The 27,206-nt window shown below is 33.5% G+C and overlaps 1 protein-coding gene across 1 annotated transcript; it reads left to right on the forward strand.

Annotated features, from left to right (window-relative positions):
- The first annotated feature begins 493 nt into the window (after positions 1-493).
- Positions 494-4,842, forward strand: LOC139848544 (uncharacterized). The gene is made up of 6 exons (XM_071838272.1): positions 494-659; positions 747-800; positions 885-2,075; positions 2,172-2,230; positions 2,876-3,691; positions 4,810-4,842. The coding sequence occupies exons 1-6, from the start codon at positions 494-496 to the stop codon at positions 4,840-4,842; spliced, it is 2,319 nt and encodes a 772-aa protein (XP_071694373.1).
- Positions 4,843-27,206: the final 22,364 nt, after the last annotated feature.

Raw genomic sequence — 27,206 nt, forward strand, 5'->3', positions numbered from 1 at the left:
CTACTGTTCTGTACTGTATTCACCAATTGAAATCGAGTATGTTTTGGGTTTTTTTTTCATGTATTTCTTTATGTTGTACATTCTGTATATTGTTGGTTAATCGTTTGCTATTTAATTTTAATTAGACGTTTTTGCTGCTGCTGTTGTGCCGATTTTACTTTTGGGTTTTTTTTTTGCTTTCATCTGTTCAGTTAGTCAGGTATGTTCATGTCTATATGCATGTCTACTATTTTGCTTAATTTTGTATTGTATTTGTTGAATGTTATTGGTGTTGTCTTTATCTAGGGTTTCAAGCTTTGTTTTAATTTCACAATATTAGATAGCGGTTTTTGCATTTTTGAATTGCTATTGATTTGTATGTGGTCATGTGTTTGTGTCTGTTTGGGTGCTGATTGTGTCGGGATTGGTAAGATTTAACTATGCCACCTAAAAAAGACCTAAACAACTTCCTGAATCTGCTGCACCATCTATATCCGGTGGTGTAAGTGGTAATATGGATTTAAGTACTACTAGAAAAAGGAGGAAAGTCATTAGTGAATCACATGTTGGAGATGGTATTCCAATGAGTGTGAGTGGCTGTGTTACTTCTTTAAGTTCGTCTTCAGCGAGTTTCCGTGATGATGTCGCCTTGCGGGTAGCTCCTTCTTATGGACATTCAGGTTTGTTACTTCAGTTCTTTAAATATTTCTTTCTATTATTTGTTGTTGTTTGATTTACATTTTTTGAATATTTTCGTCTAATTGTAGCCGGAGTATCTGTTGATTTCAATCAGATAGCTTCCAGTTTGGAGAATACAGAAGGTATGCTGACTACTATTTCCTTGCTAGAAGTTTGTGTTTTTTAGGGCATTATTAACTAAAATTTTGTTCATACTTGATTGTCAGGGGTGACGAATGCGTATGGTGATCTTGGTGATTGTAATTGTGTTTGTTCTTTTTGTGGTGCTACTTTTTGGTATGAAGAAATGTTAAAAATTTCTTCAAATGCTTTAAAATTTAATCGTTGTATCGAAGGAGGTCGGGTTGATTTGCCACGAGAAGACGAACCTCCTGCTATTTTTGTACAGTTGTTAAGTAACAAAAATTATCTTGACAACATTCGTGCATATAATCAGATGTTCAGCATGGCTTCATATAGGGCTCATACTGATGATTCAGTCAATAACAACAGAGGTCCATATGTATTTAAGATTTCGAGCCAAGTTTATCATTGGATTGGATCGTTATGTCCGAAAGAAGGTGATCCTCCCCGTTTTTTGCAATTGTATATATACGATACCGTCAATGAAGTCCGAAATAGGATGAGAATTTTTGGTGGAGATAATTCTGAAGTTCTTAGGGCTAGGATTATAGGGCAGCTCATAGAAGTACTAAATGCCAACAATGAATTAGTGAAGTTATTTAGGTCTGCTAGGGATAGGACATTAATGAATGATGTTCCTGACTTACACGTTAGACTGTATAGTGTCATTGGTTCAGGACAATATGAATTGCCAGCCAGTAATGCTATTGGTGCTATTATCTTTGGGTTTAGTGATGGAACTAGGACAGACTATGATATGATCATAGAGTATAAGGGCGGTACACCGAAACGCATAAATAAGTTACATCTATCCTACATGTCTTTACAATTTTCGCTTTTGTTTGTTTATGGTCAGACGGGATACCACCCAGGTTTAAAGCTGAGAAATATTCGTGGAGGTGGTGGAAGGAGTAAGGACAAAATGACCATGAACATGTTTTATACTTATCAATTACATGATAGGTATAATATGTTTGGCTTGATGTCTAGGTCTGGGAGGTTATTTCAACAATATGTCGTTACTGCATATTGCACTATAGAGTTAGATAGGCTCGACTATGTGAGAAATAATCAGCAAAATATAAGTAATGAATTCCTATCTGGTTTATATGATGCTTTAAGTCGAGGTGACTATTATGGTGCCGATGTTGGTTCAAGAACTATATTGCCTGCATCATATCCTGGGGGCCCTAGATACATGTATAGTCACTATTTGGATGCGCTTGCTATTTGTCGTGTACATGGAAATCCTAAGTTTTTCATTACATTTACCTGTAATGCTAAGTGGCCAGAAATCCGAAGGTACTTGCGTAGATATCCCGGCTTCAACTGATCGTGCAGACATCGTTGCTCAGATTTTTAACATGAAGGTGAAACAGTTCATTTCTGTCCTAAAAAGATGAAGAATTATTTGGTGCCTATAGAGCCGGTATGTTATTATCTATTTTCTTTTCGTTTTGTATTTTTTAATGTAGAGTGAACATCAACTATAATACTTTGTTTTTACTATGACAAATATTTTTATAATCTATTATATATGATTCTTGCATGTTTGATAATAGTTATGTTATCAAAAATGTAAATGTCCTTATTTAATTCCGATAATTTTGCTTTATTTGTGGATGTTTGTATCATATTAGTTTAGCTTTTATCCGCATAGTCAGTCATGAACGTTTTGATGAGTGAGTGAAGTAGAACGTATAGAAGCAAGTAATAGTACATACAGGGTTAGTGAATCTTTGGAAGTATGTCAAATTAGACTGTTCACATTGTGTGTTAAGTCTGCTTCATGCCACCAACTATACATGTTGTGTTCATTAAATACGTTAGACCCGTTTTAGTTGCTTATTTTTATAAATCAATTCAGACTTTATACCTTTATACATCATTGTCTGCAATCCTTATAATCCATATATATTAGACTCTAATTATTGTTATTTTTTTTGTTTATGCAATACTTTATACAATCGAGTTTCAGAAAAGGGGGCTTCCACACTGTCATACATTGTTATGGATTCAATAACTTTTAAGGTCTTATCAACCGGAGGATGTATAATGTTTTGTTTCGGCCGAGTTACCCGACCCCGTGACTGACCCAAATGGTTACAAAGTCGTAGCTGACATGATGATGCATGGTCACTCCGGTTTATCAAATACGAAAGCACCCTGTATGGAGGAAACTATGCAGGAACCAGTTTGTTCCAAGAAGTTCCCGAAACCATTAAATGAAAGCACATACTTTGATAAAGATGGTTTTTTCCATTATCGAAGGCGTAATCTGGGTATTTCAGCTGATAAGAAGATTTGCAGCCTTGATAATGGTTATGTAGTTCCATATAATCGTTTGTTATGTCTACAGTTCCATGCACACATCAATGTCGAATGGTGTGGTTGGACAATGCTCATAAAATATTTATTCAAGTATATCTCTAAAGGTACCGACTTCATCGCCGCTCACATTCCCAAGCCCGTAGTTGGTGATACTTCCGTTAATGCTGAACAGAATCGAAACTACGATGAAATAAGGAATTTTGTTGATGCTCGATTTATCTGTCCACATGAGGCGTGTTGGCGTATATTTAACTTTCCAATTCATTTCCGTGAGCCAGCGGTTCCGATTCTTTCAGTTCATCTAAAAGACATGCAATTGGTGAAATTTCGGTCTAATCAGCGCCTAAGGTCAGTCGTGAATAATCCAGTCGCAAAAAAGACTACACTGACAGAATGGTTGTTTTATAATAGACATGCAGATGACGGAAAGCATTTAACCTATCTAGATTTCCCCCTCGAGTTCGTCTGGGTAGATAACGAAAAACGATGGAAAAGAAGGTGCAATCTGAACAAGCCTTCAATAGGTCGACTTACATATATGCATCCTGCATTCGGTGAGGTATTTTATCTTCGGATGCTTCTATGCCATCATGTAACACCCGCAATCTTGGCCTAGTTAAAATGGACTACTTTGCCCTTATGTGTTAATTAAATGTGATTTTAATAATTATATGTTTATGATTATTTGACTAAGTGATTAAGACCAGTTTGTGACAAGGGTCACAGAACAGGTTTGTTTATTAGATTTGAACTCCGTTAGGGACACCTAACGAAGTACTTAAGATATCAGATAATTGAAAAATACCCGTGTGATAAGGGGTATGTGTTAAAACCCATATATAAGTGATGTATCTGGATGTTTCCATCAATTTTTCCCAAATTAGAAATATTATACTCCGTACCTAACTCTTGATCCTTTGAAACCCTAATTTGATTTAGTAAGTAATTGAGTAGATTGAAGCTAGTAACCTGTTCCTTGTGATTTCGTGAGCATTTCTAGGTAAGCTTCTCTTTGATTCATGTCTTGATTCTTGATTAAATTAGGCTTTTGGTGCAAAATGGGTTTTTGATGAAATAAAGCTTTATTCTTGATCTAAAGTGTTTGATATGTTCAATTGTTGTTAGGAATAGTTTCTATATAGTTTATATGTTGTTTTTGAAGTGGTTTTGGTGTTAGATCTTGTAAAAATCATGATTTGGGGTCAAAAAATGCGAAAACAACGAGCTGGACTGTTCTAACAGCTCCCACACTTTTGACAGCTCAACCACGTGATTGAGCACGCATTTGAGGGCTCAAATACGTGGTTGAGGGCTCAACCGTACGGTTGAGGGCTCAACCACGCGGTTGAGCACTTGTCAGCTTTTGGTAAAATTGAAAAGGGCATAACTTTCAAACCGTAACTTCGTTTTCGATGAATCAAATATAGTTCGAATCATAATGAAGAGCAATTTCCAATGATAAGGTTTTAAGAAGCTATATTAGACTTGATTTTGGTCAGAAGATGAGGTTTTAACGTGTATGTCTTGTTTCACACGCACCCGAATGTCGATATTGAATGAGTATATGTTGTAGATTTATAATATGATGAATATATGAGAATATGACCCAGTTTATAGTAAGAATCAATTATATTATTGATTAGAATACTATATTGACTTTGTTTATGATGTTTTCAGGTGATTAAGAGAAGTGAAGACTCAGAAATATAAGACCTCTGAGTTCTTCTTGTGCTGGTATTCGGTGAGTGGGTTAATCTAGCCGTTAAGGCATATAGTGACATGGCCTAGATTGTTGACCTAGTTGCTACTCTTCAAACCTATGTTGTTGTGTGTTGTGGACCATGGCCTCGCGCGTTTATTAGACCGACCTTGCTTTTGATCAGGTCGGGAGAGATCAACCTTGCTTCTAATTAGGTTGGGCTCATTAATGTTGTATGATTAGTATAAGTCAGAATCATGCATTCGTCGCGTGTGGAAGACTTATACTAGTGATACAGAGTTATGAGTTTTCTATAGACTCTAATCTGATCAACTGGGTTGTTGGCCCGGCCAGGCCGCCGAGTCTCTCAAGGGGTTGCTTCTGATTGACCGTTGCTTGTAGTTATCATGGTTGCTTCTGATTGACTGTTGCTGTAGATGTTTTATGCTTTGGTGGTCTTTGGATTTAGTTGATTGTTGGATATTGTAGGATATTGTACTTGTATTGCTTTATATGTTGTATGCTAATGGTAGATCGCTCTGTTTCTATATGTTCTAGTGGTTATTTGATTAACTGTTTGTAGTGACCCAAACTTTTCCATGTTTATATATATTAATTGAGATTGATATTTACATGACTAAATGTTTCCAACGTGTTAAGCAATCAAACTTGTTAAGACTTGATTAATTGAAATAGGTTTCATATAGACAATTGACCACCCAAGTTGACCGGTGATTCACGAACGTTAAAACTTGTAAAAACTATACGATGACATATATATGGTTATATATATAGTTAACATGATTTTATTATAAGTAAGTATCTCATTAGGTATTTTAACAATGAGTTATATACATAAAAATGAGACTATTAAATTAAGAAACTCGAAAACGATATATATAACGATTATCGTTATAACAACGTCTTACTAGGTACATATGAATCATATTAAGATATTGATACACTTGGTTAATTATGTTAAATGATAAGTAAATATGTCATTAAGTGTATTAACAATGAACTACATATGTAAAAATAAGACTACTAACTTAATGATTTTGAAACCAGACATATATGTAACGATTATCGTTGTAACGACATTTAACTATATATATATATATATATATATATATATATATATATATATATATATATATATATATATATATATATATATATATATATATATATATATCATACTAATATATATTATATATCATAATATCATGATAATGTAACAATTTAACATCTCATTTGATATAATAAACAATGGGTTAACAACATTTAACAAGATCGTTAACCTAAAGGTTTCAAAACAATATTTACATGTAACGACTAACGATGACTTAACGACTCAGTTAAAATGTATATACATGTAGTGTTTTATTATGTATTCATACACTTTTGAAAGACTTCAAGACACTTATCAAAATACTTCTACTTAACAAAAATTCTTACAATTACATCCTCGTTCAGTTTCATCAACAATTTTACTCGTATGCACCCGTATTCGTACTCGTACAATACACAGCTTTTAGATATATGTAATATTGGTATATACACTCCAATGATCAGCTCTTAGCAGCCCATGTGAGTCACCTAACACATGTGGGAACCATCATTTGGCAACTAGCATGAAATATCTCATAAAATTACAAAAATATGAGTAATCATTCATGACTTATTTACATGAAAACAAAATTACATATCCTTTATATCTAATCCATATACCAACGACCAAAAACACCTAAAAACACTTTCATTCTTCAATTTTCTTCATCTAATTGATCTCTCTCAAGTTCCATCTTCAAGTTCTAAGTGTTCTTCATAAATTCCATAAGTATAATTTCATAAAAATCAAGAATACTTCCAAGTTTGCAAGTCTACTTCCAAGCTTTCTAATCCATTCCAAGTAATCATCTAAGATCAAGGAACCTTTTTTATTTACAGTAGGTTATCTTTATAATTCAAGGTAATATTCATATTCAAACTTTGATTCAATTTCTACAACTATAACAATCTTATTTTGAGTGAAAATCTTACTTGAACTGTTTTCGTGTCATGATTCTGTTTCAAGAACTTTCAAGCCATCAAAGGATCCTTTGAAGCTAGATCCATTTTTCTTATTTCCAGTAGTTTTATCCAGAAGACTTGAGGTAGTAATGATATTCATAACATCATTCGATTCATACATATAAAGCTATCTTATTCGAAGGTTTAAACTTGTAATCACTAGAACATAGTTTAGTTAATTCTAAACTTGTTCGCAAATAAAAGTTAATCCTTCTAACTTGACTTTTAAAATCAACTAAAAACATGTTCTATATCTATATGATATGCTAACTTAATGATTTAAAACCTGGAAACACGATGAACACCATAAAATCAGATATACGCCGTCGTAGTGAAACCGGGGGCTGTTTTGGTTTGGATAATTAAAAACTATGATAAACTTTTATTTAAAAGTTGTTCTTCTAGAAAAATGATTTTTTCATATGAACATGAAACTATATCCAAAAATCAAGGTTAAACTCAAAGTGGAAGTATGTTTTCTAAAATGGTCATCTAGACGTCGTTCTTTCGACTGAAATGACTACCTTTACAAAAATGACTTGTAACTTATATTTCCAACTATAAACCTATAATTTTTCTGTTTAGATTCATAAAATAGAGTTCAATATGAAACCATAGCAATTTGATTCACTCAAAACGGATTTAAAATGAAGAAGTTATGGGTAAAACAAGATTGGATATTTTTGATCTTTTTAGCTATGGGAAATGTTTAACAAATCTATACAAATCATATTCTAGATAACTTATATTGTATTATACATGTATTCTAATATATTATGTAATCTTGGAATACCATAGACACGTATGCAAATGTTTTGACATATCATATCGACCCATGTATATATATTATTTGGAACAACCATAGATGCTCTATATGTAGTAATGTTGGAGTTAGCTATACAGGGTTGAGGTTGATTCCAAAAATATATATACTTTGAGTTGTGATCTAGCCTGAGACGTGTATACACTGGGTCGTGGATTGATTCAAGATAATATATATCGATTTATTTCTGTACATCTAACTGTGGACAACTAGTTGTAGGTTGCTAACGAGGATAACTGACTTAATACATTCAAATCTTTAAAACATAATAAAAATGGTTGTAATTATATTTTGATCATACTTTGATATATATGTACATATTTGTATAGGTTCGTGAATCGATCCGTGGCCAAGTCTTATTTCCGAGGAAGGAAATATCTGTGAAAGTGAGTTATAGTCCCACTTTTAAAATCTAATATTTTTGGGATGAGAATACATGCAGGTTTTATAAACGATTTACAAAATAGACACAAGTATGTGAAACTACATTCTATGGTTGAATTATCGAAATCGAATATGCCCCTTTTTATTAAGTCTGGTAATCTAAGAATTAGGGAACAGACACCCTAATTGACGCAAATCCTAAAGATAGATCTATTGGGCCTAACAAACCCCATCCAAAGTACCGGATGCTTTAGTACTTCGAAATTTATATCATATCCGAAGGGTGTCCCGGAATGATGGGGATATTCTTATATATATGCATCTTGTTAATGTCGGTTACCAGGTGTTCACCATATGAATGATTTTTATCTCTATGTATGGGATGTGTATTGAAATATGAAATCTTGTGGTCTATTATTATGATTTGATATATATATATATATAGGTTAAACCTATAACTCACCAACATTTTTGTTGACGTTTTAAGCATGTTTATTCTCAGGTGATTATTAAGAGCTTCCGCTGTGGCATACTTAAATAAGGACGAGATTTGGAGTCCATGCTTGTATGATATTGTGTAAAAACTGCATTCAAGAAACTTATTTTGTTGTAACATATTTGTATTGTAAACCATTATGTAATGGTCGTGTGTAAACAGGATATTTTAGATTATCATTATTTGATAATCTACGTAAAGCTTTTTAAACCTTTATTGATGAAATAAAGGGTATGGTTTGTTTTAAAAATGAATGCAGTCTTTGAAAAATGTCTCATATAGAGGTCAAAACCTCGCAACAAAATCAATTAATATGGAACGTTTATAATCAATATGAACGGGACATTTCACTGTCTGCCTAATTTGATGATGCGTGTTATAGTGATTGTACCTATGTGCTTTAGCTGTTAGATTAGTCCATTCACTTAGTTTCGTGCTAACCCCTCCACCTTTCCCCTTGCAGGTTGTAGGTCTTTTGCTGTAGTGGATATATTCAAGAAACATATGTCGATGTAATATATTTCTATTGTAAACCATTATGTAATGGTCGTGTGTAAACAGTATATTTTAGATTAACATTATTTGATAATCTACGTAATGTTTTTAAAACCTTTATTGATAAAATAAAGGTTATGGTTGTTTTAAAAATGAATGCAGTCTTTGAAAAACGTCTCATATAGAGGTCAAAACCTCGCAACGAAATCAATTAATATGGAACGTTTATAATCAATATGAACGGGACATTTCACTGCCTGCCTAATTTGATGATGCGTGTTATAGTGATTGTACCTATGTGCTTTAGCTATTAGATTAGTCCATTCACTCAGTTTCGTGCTAACGCCTCCACCTTTCCCCTTGCAGGTTGTAGGTCTTTTGCTGTAGTGGATATATGGGAGAAGATGGGCGTGTTGGGTTGTGTTCGACAAGTCTAGAACTCTGATGTTGTCTATTTGAAATCGAATATGAACGTGACACCGGTTTTTGATAATAATGTATTTATGAATGAAGTTGTAATCGTTATGTTTATGTTTGTACATAAGGGCATGTTTTATAAATAAGACATCCGATGTGTTATAAAAAAAGTACGGTGTTACAACTTGGTATCAGAGCATAGGTTTCGCTGCATCGACATTGTATATGAATGTCATGTTCCCAAACCTTAAGAGAATCTTTTCGAACATAACATAAAAGGGACGGGTTAAGTAAATGTAGGAACTTTTATGTGTTAGTTGATAGGTACTAACCGGTTATCTACTAAGAGTTTGTTTGAGATGTTGTGGTAGTGCAGATATGTCAGGTAATCAAGACGCTGCCCCCAATGCCTCCGGAACCTTTAGAGCTCCTGGTGAAGACGGTCATGTATCAGAGGAAGAAGTATCAGAAGAAGTGTTAGAGCTTCAGAGTCAGTTAAAAGATGCTCAAGATAGGATCAAAGAGCTTGAACAACAAGTGATGTCGCATTCTAACACCACATCAATAAATCAAAGCTTTCCTCCAAGTGTTTACTCACAGTTTAGAAATATTTATCAACAACAGTATGTGCCACCTCAGTATCAGATACCATCTCAGTTCAATCCACAATTTCCGAATCAAGTGATGTACCCGTTTCAGACGCCATTCTTCCAACCACCGATGTTTGAAAAAGAAGAAATGCTCATATAAGGACTTTCTTAATTGTCAACCTTCAGAGTATACTAGTAAAACCGACTCGACCGAGACTCTAAATTGGCTCAGGGAAGTGGAAAGAGCATTAGATGCTTGTCAGTGCGAGCCAGAGTTGAGAATGTTATATGCTAGTCGATTATTCAAGGGGTGAGCTATGGAGTGTTGAGACTCCATCACAGGTCATTTATCAAAGGAACAACTAAATCAAGTGTTGTGGGAGCAGTTTCATGCCAAGGTTCGCGAGCAGTATTGTTTAGAATATGATTTAGAGAAATTGAAAATCGAGTTCTTGGGGAGGCAGGATCCTTTTGGTCCCAATATGGGTAACAGAGCTCCGCACGAACTATTCAACAAACCAAGTGTCCAGGCCAACTACGGAGAGGCAGGATCCTTTTGGTCCAAATGTAATTGGCGACTGTTCGGAAAATCCAACATCCAAGTCCGTGTATAATTGTTTTTCTTAGACACCACTAAATGCTTGTGAATAAGTTTGATAGAGAGCAGTATTGCCTGATACCAGTTCCCCGGCAGTGGCGCCAAAAACTTAGCTCCTCCCATGATATGGCCGAAACGGACGGTTTTTATTCGCGCGGTGTCGTCGGGCCGCGACGCGCCAGGATCAGCCACTCGAGGGAGGTGATGATGTAGCGTGAGGGTAAGAAATAGTATTATTTTTAATACAAAATACTACAAAATATGACACAAGTTTTATTAATTTACGTAGTGGGATATACCTAAACCTTGCTACAACACTATAGGCAGTGTACCTAATCGTAGAGTAGTGTAGTTTTTAGTAAGTCCGGTTCGTTCCACAGGGAGCTGGTGATACTTACTATATTTTTAACTATATTTATACAAAATATATATAATTATATAAGTAGTAATATTATTATAAAAGGGGGGTTTTACCGTTTAATGACCGGTTTGTCGATTCTATATTTTAAGCGCAAAGATAAATGACGATAATTAAAGTGCGTAAAATAATGACAATAAATAAAATGACAGTAAATAAAATTGCGAGTAATAAAATGACAGTAAATAAAGATACGATGAGAAATATAATAAAAGAATTATGCTTATTTAAACTTCCGTAATCATGATGTTTGACGTGTTGATTTTAATTTATTACCATGGGTTAATTGTCCTTTGTCCTGGTTTATTTGATACGTCTATCTGGTTTTTGTCCATAATAGTCCATCGGTCATAAATATAAAGTGCGAGTATCCTCGTCAAATTACCCTTATACCCGAAGTCAAATTTTCCAACTAATTAAGGATTTAAACTGTGACGCAGTTATCACTTCTGTCAATAATTACACCAGTTATCACTGTATGTAATCCACCCCTGTTTTAATTAGTTTATGAATATTAATTCATCCACTTGATCAGAATGAATAATCAATTACCCAACCCAATTGATTAATTAAATGATTATAACAGATTCCATATGAACGTCACTAAATAGGACAACCATAATCATTATTAATTATTAGGATAATTAATTTGAAGATAGGTTCGACAGACTCCAATGAGTTGTCACTCAATTAGACAATACCCCCATCTATTAATAGTCAATAGTCCAATTTCCACAAGTGTCGGTCTTTTGCCCAAACCTTAATTATGGTACAAAGTTCAATAACCCCGTCTTAATATTTTAGCCCAACATCACGATTACTTCGGCTCAAATAAGCATAATAATAACTTAGCTACGAGACATTAATGTAAAAAGGTTGAACATAACTTACAATGATTAAAAATAGCGTAGCGTTACACGGACAGAATTTCGACTTACACACTCAAATGATCTCTATCATAAATCTTATTATTATCATAATTTAAACTTAAAATTAAGATTATTGTTATATCTTATTACATTAACATTATGATAGAGATATAGAATATAGATATTGATAATTGATATTGATAATTGATCGAAGGAAAAAAAAGATCGAACAAAAAATTCTCCCTCTTTTCATCGTTACATAGATCGCTTTTATAGGCAAATTAGAAATTGAATTTTCATTTACGACCCCTGAACTATGCTCAATTAACAACTTTTTATTATTTAATATTATTCTTATTATGAATTATTTAAATATTATATTTTATTCTTGTGCATAGTTGACTCGTAATTTTTACACCGTTGCGTCGAGCGCTGAAAGTTGGTTCATGCCTCGGTTCCGGATTTTCGAACGTCCTTTCGTACAATTTTATATCTTGTACTTTGCGTTTTGTAACTTGTACTCTTGTCATTTTTAGACGTTCTTCATCAATAAATTGAACCTTTTGAATTGTATCTTGTACATTTGAGCTTTTTGGACGTTTTGGTCTTTCAAATCTTCGTTTTTGTCTTTAAATCTTCATTTTCGAGCGATTTGCGTCTTTCATCTTCGCACTTATTTATTTAACTATTACAACTAAAAATAAGGAAATTACATTTAAAAACTTTACATATTGGAACGATATTGCTACTAAATATATGTTCATTTGGAACACTATCAAATATCCCCACACTTGAGCGTTGCTTGTCCTCAAGCAATACAGAACTTGAAATAAAAACATACATGAATCACTTTTTTATTCATCGCACTTTGTACATCAGTGATTTTGATATAGCGGTATAAACAATGACAGTAATGATGGTTAAAGGTGGGTGTGTCATCCACAGTTGCCTCGGGTTTAGGTCAACGACACTTGCAATCAAATAGCCGATTTACTTTCGGTTTCCAAAGCAAAGTGCACATTTGAAAGGTGGTTTACAGTCCCACATGACTATAAAAATTTAGATCCTTTAGGAAATAGGATCTTTATGAAAACATTTGATCTTTTGAAAATTCAATCTAGCTTTTACCCTAGATAAGTTTTCTGATTTGATCCACCATTGGTGTTGCAAAATATATTTGTGAATCAATATTTTGGCTAAAAACATTTAGGTTCGTGTAATCCACTGCTATCCCGGTATCGGAAAGCACACATCCAGTTTACTTGTTCCGTATATTACCTTTCGGTAAACTACCGTCCGGTTGTAAAGGAAAGCGATGAACAAGAAACTGTTAAGGCAATGTCCCGTGACATGCAGATGATTATGGTCTTTTAACGTGTCGGATGCTAGAACTATCCTTGGTAGGAGCGATAGTAAAGATCATCCTATGATTTTTCGGTCTGGCACAAGGTCCTGTCTCTGACCATGCTATGCAACCACCGTTCTTACGGTTGACACCCGATTTGGTTCAGGTGACCTAATGAATTCCAGGTGAATTTCTTAGGATTTTACGTTCAATGGTAATGAACGCATTGAAAATGGTTTTTCAGAAAACAAATCGGTTTGTATTTTTGATCAAAATATTTTCTCGTTCATGCTCGAGTTTAGATATCATCGAATTCCATGAGTTTGAATTCTCAATCTTTAAGGTCAATCTCTAGGATTGAGTATTATCAGTCTTAAAAGCTGATTTTTAATCTTTAAGGAGATTATCCTTTTCTGGGGATCTGATTCATTAGTCTTATCAAGCTAATTTGCACGGTGCCTCCCCATTGTACGAGATAAATCCTTCTCATGGTTAGGATAAATCTGACCACATGGCGACCCTGTTTGATGCTGAGGTCCGTGGATTTCCTGCTGATTTTAGTGATGACTTTTCTAGTTTTTTCGTCAACCTACAGCTGGTCTGGACGACAACTTCATGACCTAAATCAAGAAGCGCGTGTCTTTTTCGGAAGACTTTACTTCCTTTTAATGATGGAATTGATTCATCGTGTAGATCCATCTTTCTTTCAAATGTATTACAGTAAACCGGGTAAAACTGATTAGTATCGTCCAAAGCAAAAGTACCTGCAATAATCTTGTACAAAAATATGTGATATATGTTTTAAATTGAATAACTTGGTACATTCTTCCCACACTTAGTTTCTTTCTTTGCCTTTTTATTTTCTTTTATTTCATTTTAAATGAATTCAAGCGTTTTAGGGTGTTTCTCAATTTATGTCCTTTTCGAGGTAACGATAATTTCGGTATTATCACCTAGTTTTCACCGTTCATAAATATGTATAAACATGATTTTAAATTCATTTAGTTGAAAATTTTTCAAATTTTCACAAAATTTGGCAAATAAACTAAGTGCAAACCCGAGAGAATTTATAACCCTTCCCCACACTTGAGATCATGCAATGCCCTCATTTGCATGAAATCAGACTATAATTATAAATTCATGAGGGTGATTAGTGTAGAAAAGTGATTAAAAATACCCAGTTTGTAAGCATATTATTTTACATCACATTTGATATTTTGCTTCTTGTCGTCAAAATCAGTAGCTATTGCTGAACTTAATGTTAGTCTTTGAAAGTGCGTTGTTCTACCCTGTTTTGTACATAATATAAAATACAAACATATATATACATATTTTTGAAGTTGGGTATATTACCCCACGTTCAAAAATTTATAAAGTCTAATATCTTTTTGGCATACTTTAGATCAATAAAATTAAAAATAATGATAACAAAATTTGCCGTCCCACCCTCGGGTAAAGCAATTTCGGCTTAATGACCTAGTCTTCAACTCACGACGAATTTTAGAAATCATTTTTTCAACTTAATGAATTAAAGTAAATTTTGTTTTTAAATATCACACAAAACTTAAAAGCATATTAATTTCATATAAAACCTAAAAAAAAAACAAAAATTCAGAATGGGGGGAGAAAACTAGTTCTTTAGTGTCTGCTAGCGGAAAAGACCAATCGGATTCCATTCTCGGAACTACACGAGAACAGAACAACTAACTCTAGATAACATTTTCTTAGAACATTTGAATCTCCCCACACTTAGGTAGCTGTGGTGTCGAAATTGTGATTAACTTCATCGTCAATTTCTTTTGGTCCATAATCAACTTGCCTATCTGTGACTTTTTCTTTAAGCCAGTGCCCGGCTTCTTCCGTAATATCCCAAAATTCAACTAGTTTCGCCTTTTCTTTAGGCGACAGATTGGATACTAACCGGTTACATAACTTAAAGTTCCCCTTACTTCTAGCATCAATAGCCCGTTTATAAAGTTTCTTCATTGAACTGTTAATAACGGGATCATTTAATTTCGTATCAACAACGGGGTTATTTGTTATTGGGTCGTCATTAGGTGTTACTTCATTTTCCCCACACTTAGGCGTTTTATTATTATTAAGCACTACCGTTGGAGTTGGTAAAACAACATGGTTCTTACCAATAGTTTTTATTGGTTCAACGGTTTTGGTTGGTGGAGATTTAGACTTTCGAATCATAAAGGTGATTGATTTGTTACCACTTTTAAGTGTCATTCTTCCATTTCCTACATCAAATAACGCCCCGGTGGACGCAAAGAATGGTCGACCTAAAATTAGAGGAACGTTTGGGTCCTCTTCTATGTCAATGACAATAAATTCGACTAGAAAGGTTAAATTGCCTACTTGAACGGGTAGGTTGTCAGCAATTCCAACTGGGTGCTTAATGGTTTGATCAAAGAGTCGAACACTCATATCCGTTGGAGTTAACTCACCTACACCTAATCTCTTATATAAGGAAAGAGGCATAACACTTACACTCGCACCTAAATCTGCTAGTGCATCATACATGACACAATCACTAAGTAGACAAGGAACAATAAATTCACCCGGATCACCTACCCTAGGTGGAGGTTTTGGTGGAACTGTCTTCACCGGGTTTATATTTACGGCTTTTGTTTCTTGCACTTTCTTATTCTTTTTCTTCTTCTTCTTTCCAGAGGTATCACAATCTTTATTACCTATCACTTGCTCATACTCAACTCCTTTTCTTGGAAACGGGATGGGTGGTTTGTATGGTGCCACCACTGGCTTTACATACTCGGGTGGTGGTGGTGTAACTTCTTCATTGTTACTCTCATCTAAAACCTTCCCATCTTCTGGTGCTGGTTTTTCAGAATTCGTTGAAACCATATTAACATTCTCATTCCGAGGATTTACTTCAGTATTACTCGGTAGCTTTCCTTGTTCCCTCTCACTCATCATGCTAGCAAGAGTACCTACGTGTTTTTCTAGATTCAAAATGGAAGCTTGTTGAGTTCTTAATGACTGATCAAATCTCTCGTTCGTTTGGGTTTGAGTTTCAATAAATTGTGTTTGAGATTCAACTAGCTTGAATACCACGTCTTCCATATTTGACTTTTTCTCTTCGGTTTGTTGTTGTGGTTTATATAAGCCAGGTCTTTGTTGATTGAAAGTGTTGTTTTGAGTTGGTTGGTTATTCGGACCTTGTTGGTTATACCAGTTATTTTCGGGTCCTTTTGGATTGTAAAGAATGTTTTGATTTCGATTGAAGTTTAGCTTTGGCGGTTGATAATTATTTTGATAATTATTTCCAGGCCTTTGGTTCATATAGGAAACATTCTCTCGTTGTTCCAATGTTGGTTCAATGTGACAATCTTTCAATAAGTGTGGTCCACCGCATAGCTCACAACTGATTCGTATTGCGTGAATATCTTTATTCATCTTTTCCATTCGTCTTTCGAAAGCATCTATTTTTGCGGAAACGGAATCAAAGTCATGGCTAGAATCGGCTCTAGCCACTTTAGATGAACGAAAAATATCTTTTTCTTGGTGCCACTCATGCGAGTGGGAGGCTGTGTTATCAATAATTTTGTAAGCTTCAGTTGCGGTTTTCTTCATAATGGAACCACCAGCTGTTATGTCGATGTCTTTTCGTGTAGCAACGTTGACACCTTGGTAGAATATTTGTACTATTTGGTAAGTGTCTAAACCGTGTTGAGGACATCCTCTCAACATCCTTCCGAATCTTGTCCACGCCTCATATAATGTTTCATTTGGCTTTTGCGCGAACGTAACAATTTCTCCTTGAAGTCTCACGGCTTTAGATGCCGGAAAGAATTGTTTAAGAAATTTTTCAACTAAAACATCCCATGTGTCAATCGCCCCTTCAGGTAACGATTCTAACCAATCTTTGGCTTCTCCCTTTAAAGTCCAGGGAAACAACATGAGATAGATCTGCTCATCTTCCACTTCTCGGATTTTGAATAGTGTACAAATTCTTTTAAACGTACGAAGGTGTTCGTTAGGATCTTCATTCGGTGCACCACTGAATTGGCATTGGTTAGTTACCATGTGTAGGATTTGTCCTTTAATTTCATAATCTGGAGCATTAACTTCTGGTTTAATAATGGCGTGACCTTGGCCCGTGCGTGTGGCTCTCATTCGGTCTTCCATACTTAGAGGTTCTAGATTTTCCATGATTGGAAGTGTTGTATCCGAATCACTAGAGGTTTCTGATTTAACGGTTTTTGGTTCAGGATCTTGGAATTGTCCTTGAATATCCTCCGGGTCTTTAGTTGTGAAATCAGGTTCAAAAGATGGATTATCGGAAGTTTGAGTTTGAGTATTTGATCGACTGGATGACGATTCTAAAGAAAAATCAACGGCGACAATATTTGCTAAATGTCTTGATCGAGTTACAGGTGGTGAACGTATGAAAGGTGGTGAACGTTTTACTCGGTGCATTCACTGAATATCCTATTAGTTTTTAAAAGGAAAGAAAAATTATAATAAGTTATCCAATTAATAGACTTTTCTGATTTTGCCCACGTTTCGAATAGCCAAAAGATGCAGCAGAGGGGCAGGATTCGTTTGGTCTCAATATAATTGAGGACTGTTTGGCTCCAATAACCCGGTCCACGTACAAATCCAACTATTACTACGAACCAGAAAAATGTCAACGTCTATTAACTTAACCACTTAGATAATTTCTCTTTCCGTTTAAGAAATATTAGATAAGAAGTAGATAAAATTCTATGTCCTATAACTAGAATGACGAGAAATAAGGAAGAAATAGATTGCGCGTCGAAAAGTGTCGAAAAATAAAAAAATTGAAAAATAGGCGTTGAAAAATAAAAATAAGAAAGTTGCGCGAAAAATGGCGTCGCAAAATTTTAAAGCACCTAAAACTTAGTTTAAGGAATAAGCACTTAAGGGATTTTACGGCAAACCTAAAAATTTAGAAATAAAAAAAAATAACTACGCCAAAAATAAACTTAAAACTAAAAGTTGTAACTAGAGTCTAAAAATCTAAAGCTAATAAAAAAAAAAAACTTTTTTTTTTTTTTAATTTTTTTTTATATTTCGTTTTTTTTTTTCACTATCCTTATATTATCATTACCATACATCTATCCTCAACCATTTATTATCATAACCATTACTTCTATAATTTATTCGACGTATCAATTCAAATCAGAAAGTTGAAGTTGGGTCACGGCCCCAACTGCACCACTAGTACCGATATGATAGAAAAATAAATAAATTTGGAGTCCCAACCAAAACAGCCTGCTCGATGTAATTTGATTAAAAAAAAAAAACGTCGGTGGTTATGAGTGTAAAAGGGGTTCCACTTGAAGTATAATATATCTTAATTAAGATGGGTACAAGTAAAATAATGGCATCCGTTTACCTTTTGTTCAAATAATGGCACGTTCAATAATTACTCCTAATATCCCACTCACTTAACACTAACCTTTTATCTTTATAACCACCATTTGTCAAAATATCATCACAATATTGTTGTGGTTCGCTCGAGGATCAAATGGTGTTTTTTCACGAAATTAATATTTTTTTTTTTTTTTTTTTTTTTTTTTGTTGCGAAAATACTACTCGTATAGTGATAACTTTAATGACATATTCGAAGCAAGAAACAGTACAACCTATAAAAGTAGCCCATAAAACGAGCTTAGCAAGTGAACGTCCGCAAAAAGCGGCACACCAACTATCCTAGATAAAGCAATTCACTAATTGGGTGAAATAATAAAACTTGTATGGACAGGTTGTTTATATAATATTTGAAGAACAGGCACATCCTAAATAATTTTATTGCCATATGTTTATTGAGTGTATGATTTTTTTATTTTTTTTTTATTATGTTTTTCTCAAACTTATATATAATTATATTTTTACAAATATATATTAAAAATATAGGGTTTCACGCTCTCCCCGGCAGCGGCGCCAAAAACTTGATGATGTAGCGTGAGGGTAAGAAATAGTATTATTTTTAATACAAAATACTACAAAATATGACACAAGTTTTATTAATTTACGTAGTGGGATATACCTAAACCTTGCTACAACACTATAGGCAGTGTACCTAATCGTAGAGTAGTGTAGTTTTTAGTAAGTCCGGTTCGTTCCACAGGGAGCTGGTGATACTTACTATATTTTTAACTATATTTATACAAAATATATATAATTATATAAGTAGTAATATTATTATAAAAGGGGGGTTTTACCGTTTAATGACCGGTTTGTCGATTCTATATTTTAAGCGCAAAGATAAATGACGATAATTAAAGTGCGTAAAATAATGACAATAAATAAAATGACAGTAAATAAAATTGCGAGTAATAAAATGACAGTAAATAAAGATACGATGAGAAATATAATAAAAGAATTATGCTTATTTAAACTTCCGTAATCATGATGTTTGACGTGTTGATTTTAATTTATTACCATGGGTTAATTGTCCTTTGTCCTGGTTTATTTGATACGTCTATCTGGTTTTTGTCCATAATAGTCCATCGGTCATAAATATAAAGTGCGAGTATCCTCGTCAAATTACCCTTATACCCGAAGTCAAATTTTCCAACTAATTAAGGATTTAAACTGTGACGCAGTTATCACTTCTGTCAATAATTACACCAGTTATCACTGTATGTAATCCACCCCTGTTTTAATTAGTTTATGAATATTAATTCATCCACTTGATCAGAATGAATAATCAATTACCCAACCCAATTGATTAATTAAATGATTATAACAGATTCCATATGAACGTCACTAAATAGGACAACCATAATCATTATTAATTATTAGGATAATTAATTTGAAGATAGGTTCGACAGACTCCAATGAGTTGTCACTCAATTAGACAATACCCCCCATCTATTAATAGTCAATAGTCCAATTTCCACAAGTGTCGGTCTTTTGCCCAAACCTTAATTATGGTACAAAGTTCAATAACCCCGTCTTAATATTTTAGCCCAACATCACGATTACTTCGGCTCAAATAAGCATAATAATAACTTAGCTACGAGACATTAATGTAAAAAGGTTGAACATAACTTACAATGATTAAAAATAGCGTAGCGTTACACGGACAGAATTTCGACTTACACACTCAAATGATCTCTATCATAAATCTTATTATTATCATAATTTAAACTTAAAATTAAGATTATTGTTATATCTTATTACATTAACATTATGATAGAGATATAGAATATAGATATTGATAATTGATCGAAGGAAAAAAAAGATCGAACAAAAAATTCTCCCTCTTTTCATCGTTACATAGATCGCTTTTATAGGCAAATTAGAAATTGAATTTTCATTTACGACCCCTGAACTATGCTCAATTAACAACTTTTTATTATTTAATATTATTCTTATTATGAATTATTTAAATATTATATTTTATTCTTGTGCATAGTTGACTCGTAATTTTTACACCGTTGCGTCGAGCGCTGAAAGTTGGTTCATGCCTCGGTTCCGGATTTTCGAACGTCCTTTCGTACAATTTTATATCTTGTACTTTGCGTTTTGTAACTTGTACTCTTGTCATTTTTAGACGTTCTTCATCAATAAATTGAACCTTTTGAATTGTATCTTGTACATTTGAGCTTTTTGGACGTTTTGGTCTTTCAAATCTTCGTTTTTGTCTTTAAATCTTCATTTTCGAGCGATTTGCGTCTTTCATCTTCGCACTTATTTATTTAACTATTACAACTAAAAATAAGGAAATTACATTTAAAAACTTTACATATTGGAACGATATTGCTACTAAATATATGTTCATTTGGAACACTATCAGGAGGGGTACTGTTTTAAATTTATATTTAGCAGGGCCTAAATCTTACTAGTCCTTATAAGTAAGGGAAGTATGACCTAGAGTCGTATTTTTAAGATATCAGTAGAATCGAACCTATATTTAAGCCTAAGATAGTTAAGACGGAGTAGTGATTACCTATTTGTGATTTTGTAATTTATAAGATAGATAAAGTAAATGCGATAAAATTCGTAATTCAGATAAGGTTAAAGTGAGTGCATACTATGACTTCATCAGTTATTCTGCCGATATTATGGAATGCTGGCTCATGAAGATGCAGAGGCCTTGTATTCATTACACTGGTCCTAAACGCCCCTGTCATAAGACATGTCACTGGGTACTGCGTTAGGCTTGAAGATTCTGAATAGACAACAACGTCCCTTACCCCCGACGCCTGTGCAGTCTGACTACATGCATACACGTTCAGACAGCTCATCCAATTGAGCGACTCGGTTGGGTGACGTATTAACATTCCACAATGGTCTAAACTTTCTTAAGCATAATAGAATACATGGTTTACCATATCTGAGAGACGTGATGTGTTTCAATGCTTTCGTTAATGATTGGTTTTAAAAGATAGTTAGGCCCTTGAAAAAGAGTTCAACCATAAAGAACACCATGGCCAAGTCAAGCTGACTTCCATGAACACATTCGGTTATCCTAACGGTCCAATCCTTTATGTGTCTAAACAAACAGTTCCTTAATTAACTAAGAATCCCTCAAGTGGGGTGCAATGCTTGAGATCGCGTTATGGTGCAGTGTACTAGTCAACACTAACCGAGTTCCATGGCCTTACTTAGCAGAGGTACAGCTTACAACAATCGATGTGCTTCAGCGTGCACATACGAAGTTTATATGCTTAGTGACTACACTAGTATGGTCTGGGACCGACAATGTACTAAGGGTCTAATCAGATGTTTCACTACGAAAGAGTCCTCAGTCGGAATTCAAAGCTTGATAGACTTACTACAACCGGTGTGCCTCAGTCGATCTTACGTTATATCCAATAGACTTCTCTTACCAAGGGGTGACACATATAGTGTACTCTGAATCGGGGTTCACAACTTCCCAATAACAGAGCCTATAACTACGTTCTATTAGTTGGAAAAGTGATTGAGTTTAAAGCATAATCAGAAAGCATTTCAATAGCATACACAAACCATAATATTATTTCGGCATTATAACTACTGATAAGGCTAAAAAGGAACATATATTTCATAGCAATATCCCTCCTAAATAATAGGTTTTCATATGTAATTGTATTATATTTTCATTGTAATTGTTTAAATAAATAAGTGCGAAGACAAAAGGCAAAAACAAAGATTTGAAGACACAAACGTCCAAAAAGCTCAAATGTACAAGATACAATTCAAAAGGTTCAATTTATTGATAAAAAACGTCTCAGAATTACAAGAGTACAAGATTCAAAACGCAAAGTACAAGATATTAAATTGTACGCAAGGACGTTCGAAAATCCGGAACCGGGTCCAGAGTCAACTCTCAACGCTCGATGCAACGGACTAAAAATTACAAGTTAACTATGTATATAAATATAATATAATATATAATTAATTATATAAATTATATATATATATTATATTTATATATTAAAACCGTCGGCAGACTAGGATCCAAACTTGTGTGAGCTGGATTTACGAACTCCGCCACTCGCGAAGTTTGAAGGGTAAAAGTGCCGCAACTCGCGGAGTTTGAAATTTCAGAAATGTCCTATAAATATCAACGTTTTCTGCCGAGTTTTAAAAAAAAAACCAACACAATAATAATAATACTCTGTAATAAATAATAAATAAATATATATATAATATATATATATATATATAGTATAGGGTAGTTTTATATTAGTTAGTTTGGGTTATGCAAAGGTTATTTTACGGGTTTTTGAAGTCGAAATTCTGTCCGTGTAACACTACGCGTTAAATAATCAATGTAAGTTATGTTCTCCCTTTTTAAATTAATGTCTCATACTTAAGTTATTATTATGCTTATTTGAGCCAAAGTAATCATGATGTTGGACTAAATATTAAAGACGGGGTAATTGGGCTTTGTACCATAATTGGGGTTTGGACAAAAGAACGACACTTGTGGAAATTAGACTATGGGCTATTAATGGGCTTTATATTTGTTTAACTAAATGATAGTTTGTTAATTTTAATATAAAGATTTACAATTGGACGTCCCTATAAATAACCATATACACTCGATCGGACACGATGGCGGGGAATTTATATGTACGAATAATAGTTCATTTAACCGGACACGGGAATGGATTAATAGTCACTAGAATTATTAAAACAGGGGTGAAATTATGTACAAGGACACTTGGCATAATTGATAACAAAGTATTAAAACCTTGGGTTACACGCAGTCGATAACCTGTTGTAATTATTAAACAAAGTATTAAAACCTTGTTACAGTTTAAGTCCCCAATTAGTTGGAATATTTGACTTCGGGTATAAGGATAATTTGACGAGGACACTCGCACTTTATATTTATGACTGATGGACTGTTATGGACAAAAACCAGAAGGACATATTAAATAATCCAGGACAAAGGACAATTAACCCACGGGCATAAAACTAAAATCAGCACATCAAACATCATGATTACAGAAGTTTAAATAAGCATAATTATTTTATTTTATATTTCATCGCACCTTTAATTATTCGTCATTTATATTTTTTGTTATTTATTTTATTTTGTTAATTAAATTTACTTTACGCTTCGCTTAAAATATAAAATCGACAAACCGGTCATTAAACGGTAAACCCCCCTTTTATATATTATTATATATATATATTAATATAATATATTTTGTACAAATGTAATTATATAAAAATATAGTGTAACCGTCTCCCTGTGGAACGAACCGGACTTACTAAAAACTATACTACTCTACGATTAGGTACACTGCCTATAGTATTGTAGCAAGGTTTAGGTATATCTCATCTGTAAATAAATAAATAACTTGTATAAAAATGTATCGTATTTAATAGTTTTTCCTAGTAAAATATAAACTATTTCGTACCCCCACGCTACGACATCAAGTTTTTGGCGCCGCTGCCGGGGAATTAGCGAATCGCTATATTTTTAATTTATTTTTGTATAAATATATTTATATATATTTTTAGAAAAACAATATTTAAAAAAAAAACGTTTTACAAACTCCGCGACTCGCGGAGAATTGCTGGTAAGTGGAACCGCTACTCGCGGAGCCGCTCTGACCAGCCTGACCAGAAACCTTATTTCGCATTAATTACGGAATATTATTAATTATTATTATTTATAAACCCTATTTAATTTATTATTATTAATATTTAGTTTTAGTTTTTAAATTAATTTGTATTTTGTATTTTAATTAGTTTTATTATAAATAAAAATTATTTTTTTATAAAATAATAAAGATAAAAATAATATTTTTATAAAAATTGTACTTTTTACAACTTTAAGTTTATTTTTATTTTTTTTATTTTTATTTGTTTTTAGCATAATATTTGTATTTTTATTGTTCGTAGCTAGTTTTAAATTTAGTATTTTGCCGTAGCTTATTTTTATTTCTAGATTTTTAGGCTTTGCCGTAAAATCCCTTAAGTACTTTTTCTTTAGATTAAGATTTAGGCGCTTTAGAATTTTATGACGCCGTTTTAAATTTTAGTGCCTTTTAAGTTATTGCCGTTTTGGATATAGAATTCCTTTAAGCTTTAATACCTTTAGGCGTAACTTTTTAGATTTAATTTTTAGACTTTTAAGTTTCGACGTTTTTCTTTCTTATTTTTATTTTTCGACGTTTTTCGACGCGCACTCTTTTTCTTTCTTATTTCCCGACACGCTAGTTTTTAGGACTTAGAAATTTTCTCTATTTCTTTTCTAAAATTTTAAAACGAAAAATTATTTTAAGCGGTTAAATTGATAGACATCCAAATTTTCTGCTTCGTAGTAATAGTTGGATTTGTTAGTGGCTGAGTTGTGAGCTTCCGATTTAAAGGGTTCTGGCTCCCTGCTGCATCTATTGGCTATTCGAAACGTGGGCAAAAGCAGAAAAGTCTATTAATTTGATAACTTATATAATTTTTATATTTATAACTAATAGGACAATTAAAATTTGGTAATAAGCGTATTATGAAAAGTCTCGAAGATATTTTGGAAACTCTTTACGACATACGAAATCAATACTCTCAACCGAGTGTTGATGACAATTCGTTCGGTCAATCTTGGATCACGAATGACGAAACAATAACTGGTTGCGAAATCTGTGGAGATTATCACTCAACATGAGAATGTTATTATTACGTTCCTATGGAAAATTACTCACCCATGGAACCTGAATGGAATGATTATGAGGAATACAATTCTAATTGGGATTATTCCCAAGAATATATCCAAACTCAACAACCAGTAGACGAGGAAAATTACGTGTCTGAAAATTTATTAGACAATATGAAAATCAAACTCGAAGAACTTGATGCTCAAAATGAACAAATGAGAGAGTTTGTAAATAGGCAAGCTGAAACTCTATCAGATTACACACCTGTTGATCTTAGGAGTCGTGTGCAAGAAAATCTCATATCATCGAATTTTGATGAATTCGAGAGCTCCGAAATCACCAACTATCCCGATGATACTTTTTATTCAGCTTTACCAATTTCACAACATATCGACACATTAGCCTCTACCGACAAAATCATCGAACAATCAATGAATGAAGAAGAAGTAAGGGTGACAAATTGGTGCTCTTGGAAAAACGATAACGTTGAAAATTTTACCCCCGAGACCAAAATAGTGGGTCCGATAAGTACCGTTAATGAAGAAGAATCTACTTCGATCCCGAAATTTACTATTCCACAACTTTCCAACCCAATATTCTCAATAGACGAGTCATCTACCAAAGATGAACTACGAGCTGTAATAGATAATGACACCTCGGATTTCACCCAATTGGGTAATAGAGGTGAAAACTTTGATCCCGAGAATAAAAGGAAGGAAATGTTAGGAATTGTCCACCCTATAATATATATGTCGGTGTATATCGATCCATTTGACCAAGAACCAGAAAAGAGACATATCCATTTACTAAAAGCTACACTTAAAAAAGAATTAAGTAGTGACGATCGGGTGGTTCTAAACTTTAAACACATTTATATATTTTATACCACCCGAGATGTAAATAACTGGCTCACTATTCTAATTCGTGGAACTTATTCTACTGACTTCACATGTCGTCAGCTAAGTGTGGGGAAGTCTAACCCCACTTAACGTTAAATTAGGGGTTCGGGTTAGTGCATAACTCGTTAATAAAAATGCATGATAAGTTAGGGTAAAAGATGCATTTTCAAATATTAACAAACAGTTCAGAAAAGCAACCGTTTTTGAAGAAAAATATTTGTGATAAAACAAGAAGGAATGAACGATGAGGCGCGCCATCTATCATTCAACGAGCTTTGAAATTACAAAACTGGGTATTTTCAATCACTTTTCTACACTAATCACCCTCATGAATTTATAATTATAGTCTGATTTCATGCAAATGAGGGCATTGCATGATCTCAAGTGTGGGAAAGGGTTATAAATTCTCTCGGGTCTATTCTTGGCTTATTTTCTAAATTTTGTGAAAATTTTAAAAAATTTTCAACTAAATGAATTCAAAATCATGTTTATACATATTTATGAACGATGAAAACTAGGTGTTAATACCGAAATTATCGTTACCTCGAAAAAGACATAAATTGAGAAACAATTAAAACGCTTGAATTTATTTATTTAAGATATAAAAAGATGCATGGAAAAAGCCAAGTGTGGGGAGAATGTACCAAGTTATTCAATTAAAAACTATCTATCACATGTTTCTATAAAGTTATTACAGGTGCTTTTTGGACTAAATTAACTGTCTTACCCGATTTACTGTAAAGAGAGATGAATCTACACGATGAATCAATTCCATCATTAAAAGGAAGTAAAGTCTTCCGAAAAAGACACGCGCTTCTTGATTTAGGTCAGGAAGTTGTCGTCCAGACCAGCTGTAGGTTGACGAAAAATCTA

This window comes from Rutidosis leptorrhynchoides, chromosome 5, assembly GCF_046630445.1.
Source record: "Rutidosis leptorrhynchoides isolate AG116_Rl617_1_P2 chromosome 5, CSIRO_AGI_Rlap_v1, whole genome shotgun sequence".
Taxonomy (NCBI): Eukaryota; Viridiplantae; Streptophyta; class Magnoliopsida; order Asterales; family Asteraceae; genus Rutidosis; species Rutidosis leptorrhynchoides.

Bases quoted from the DNA above. Each gene is read 5' to 3' on its own strand.
- LOC139848544 (XM_071838272.1), top strand. From the start codon at position 494: ATGGATTTAAGTACTACTAGAAAAAGGAGGAAAGTCATTAGTGAATCA. The intron at 2,231-2,875 runs GTATGTTATTAT...GTTTCGGCCGAG, and splicing joins ATTTGGTGCCTATAGAGCCG to TTACCCGACCCCGTGACTGA. The intron at 3,692-4,809 runs GTATTTTATCTT...TGATGTTTTCAG, and splicing joins TGCATCCTGCATTCGGTGAG to GTGATTAAGAGAAGTGAAGA.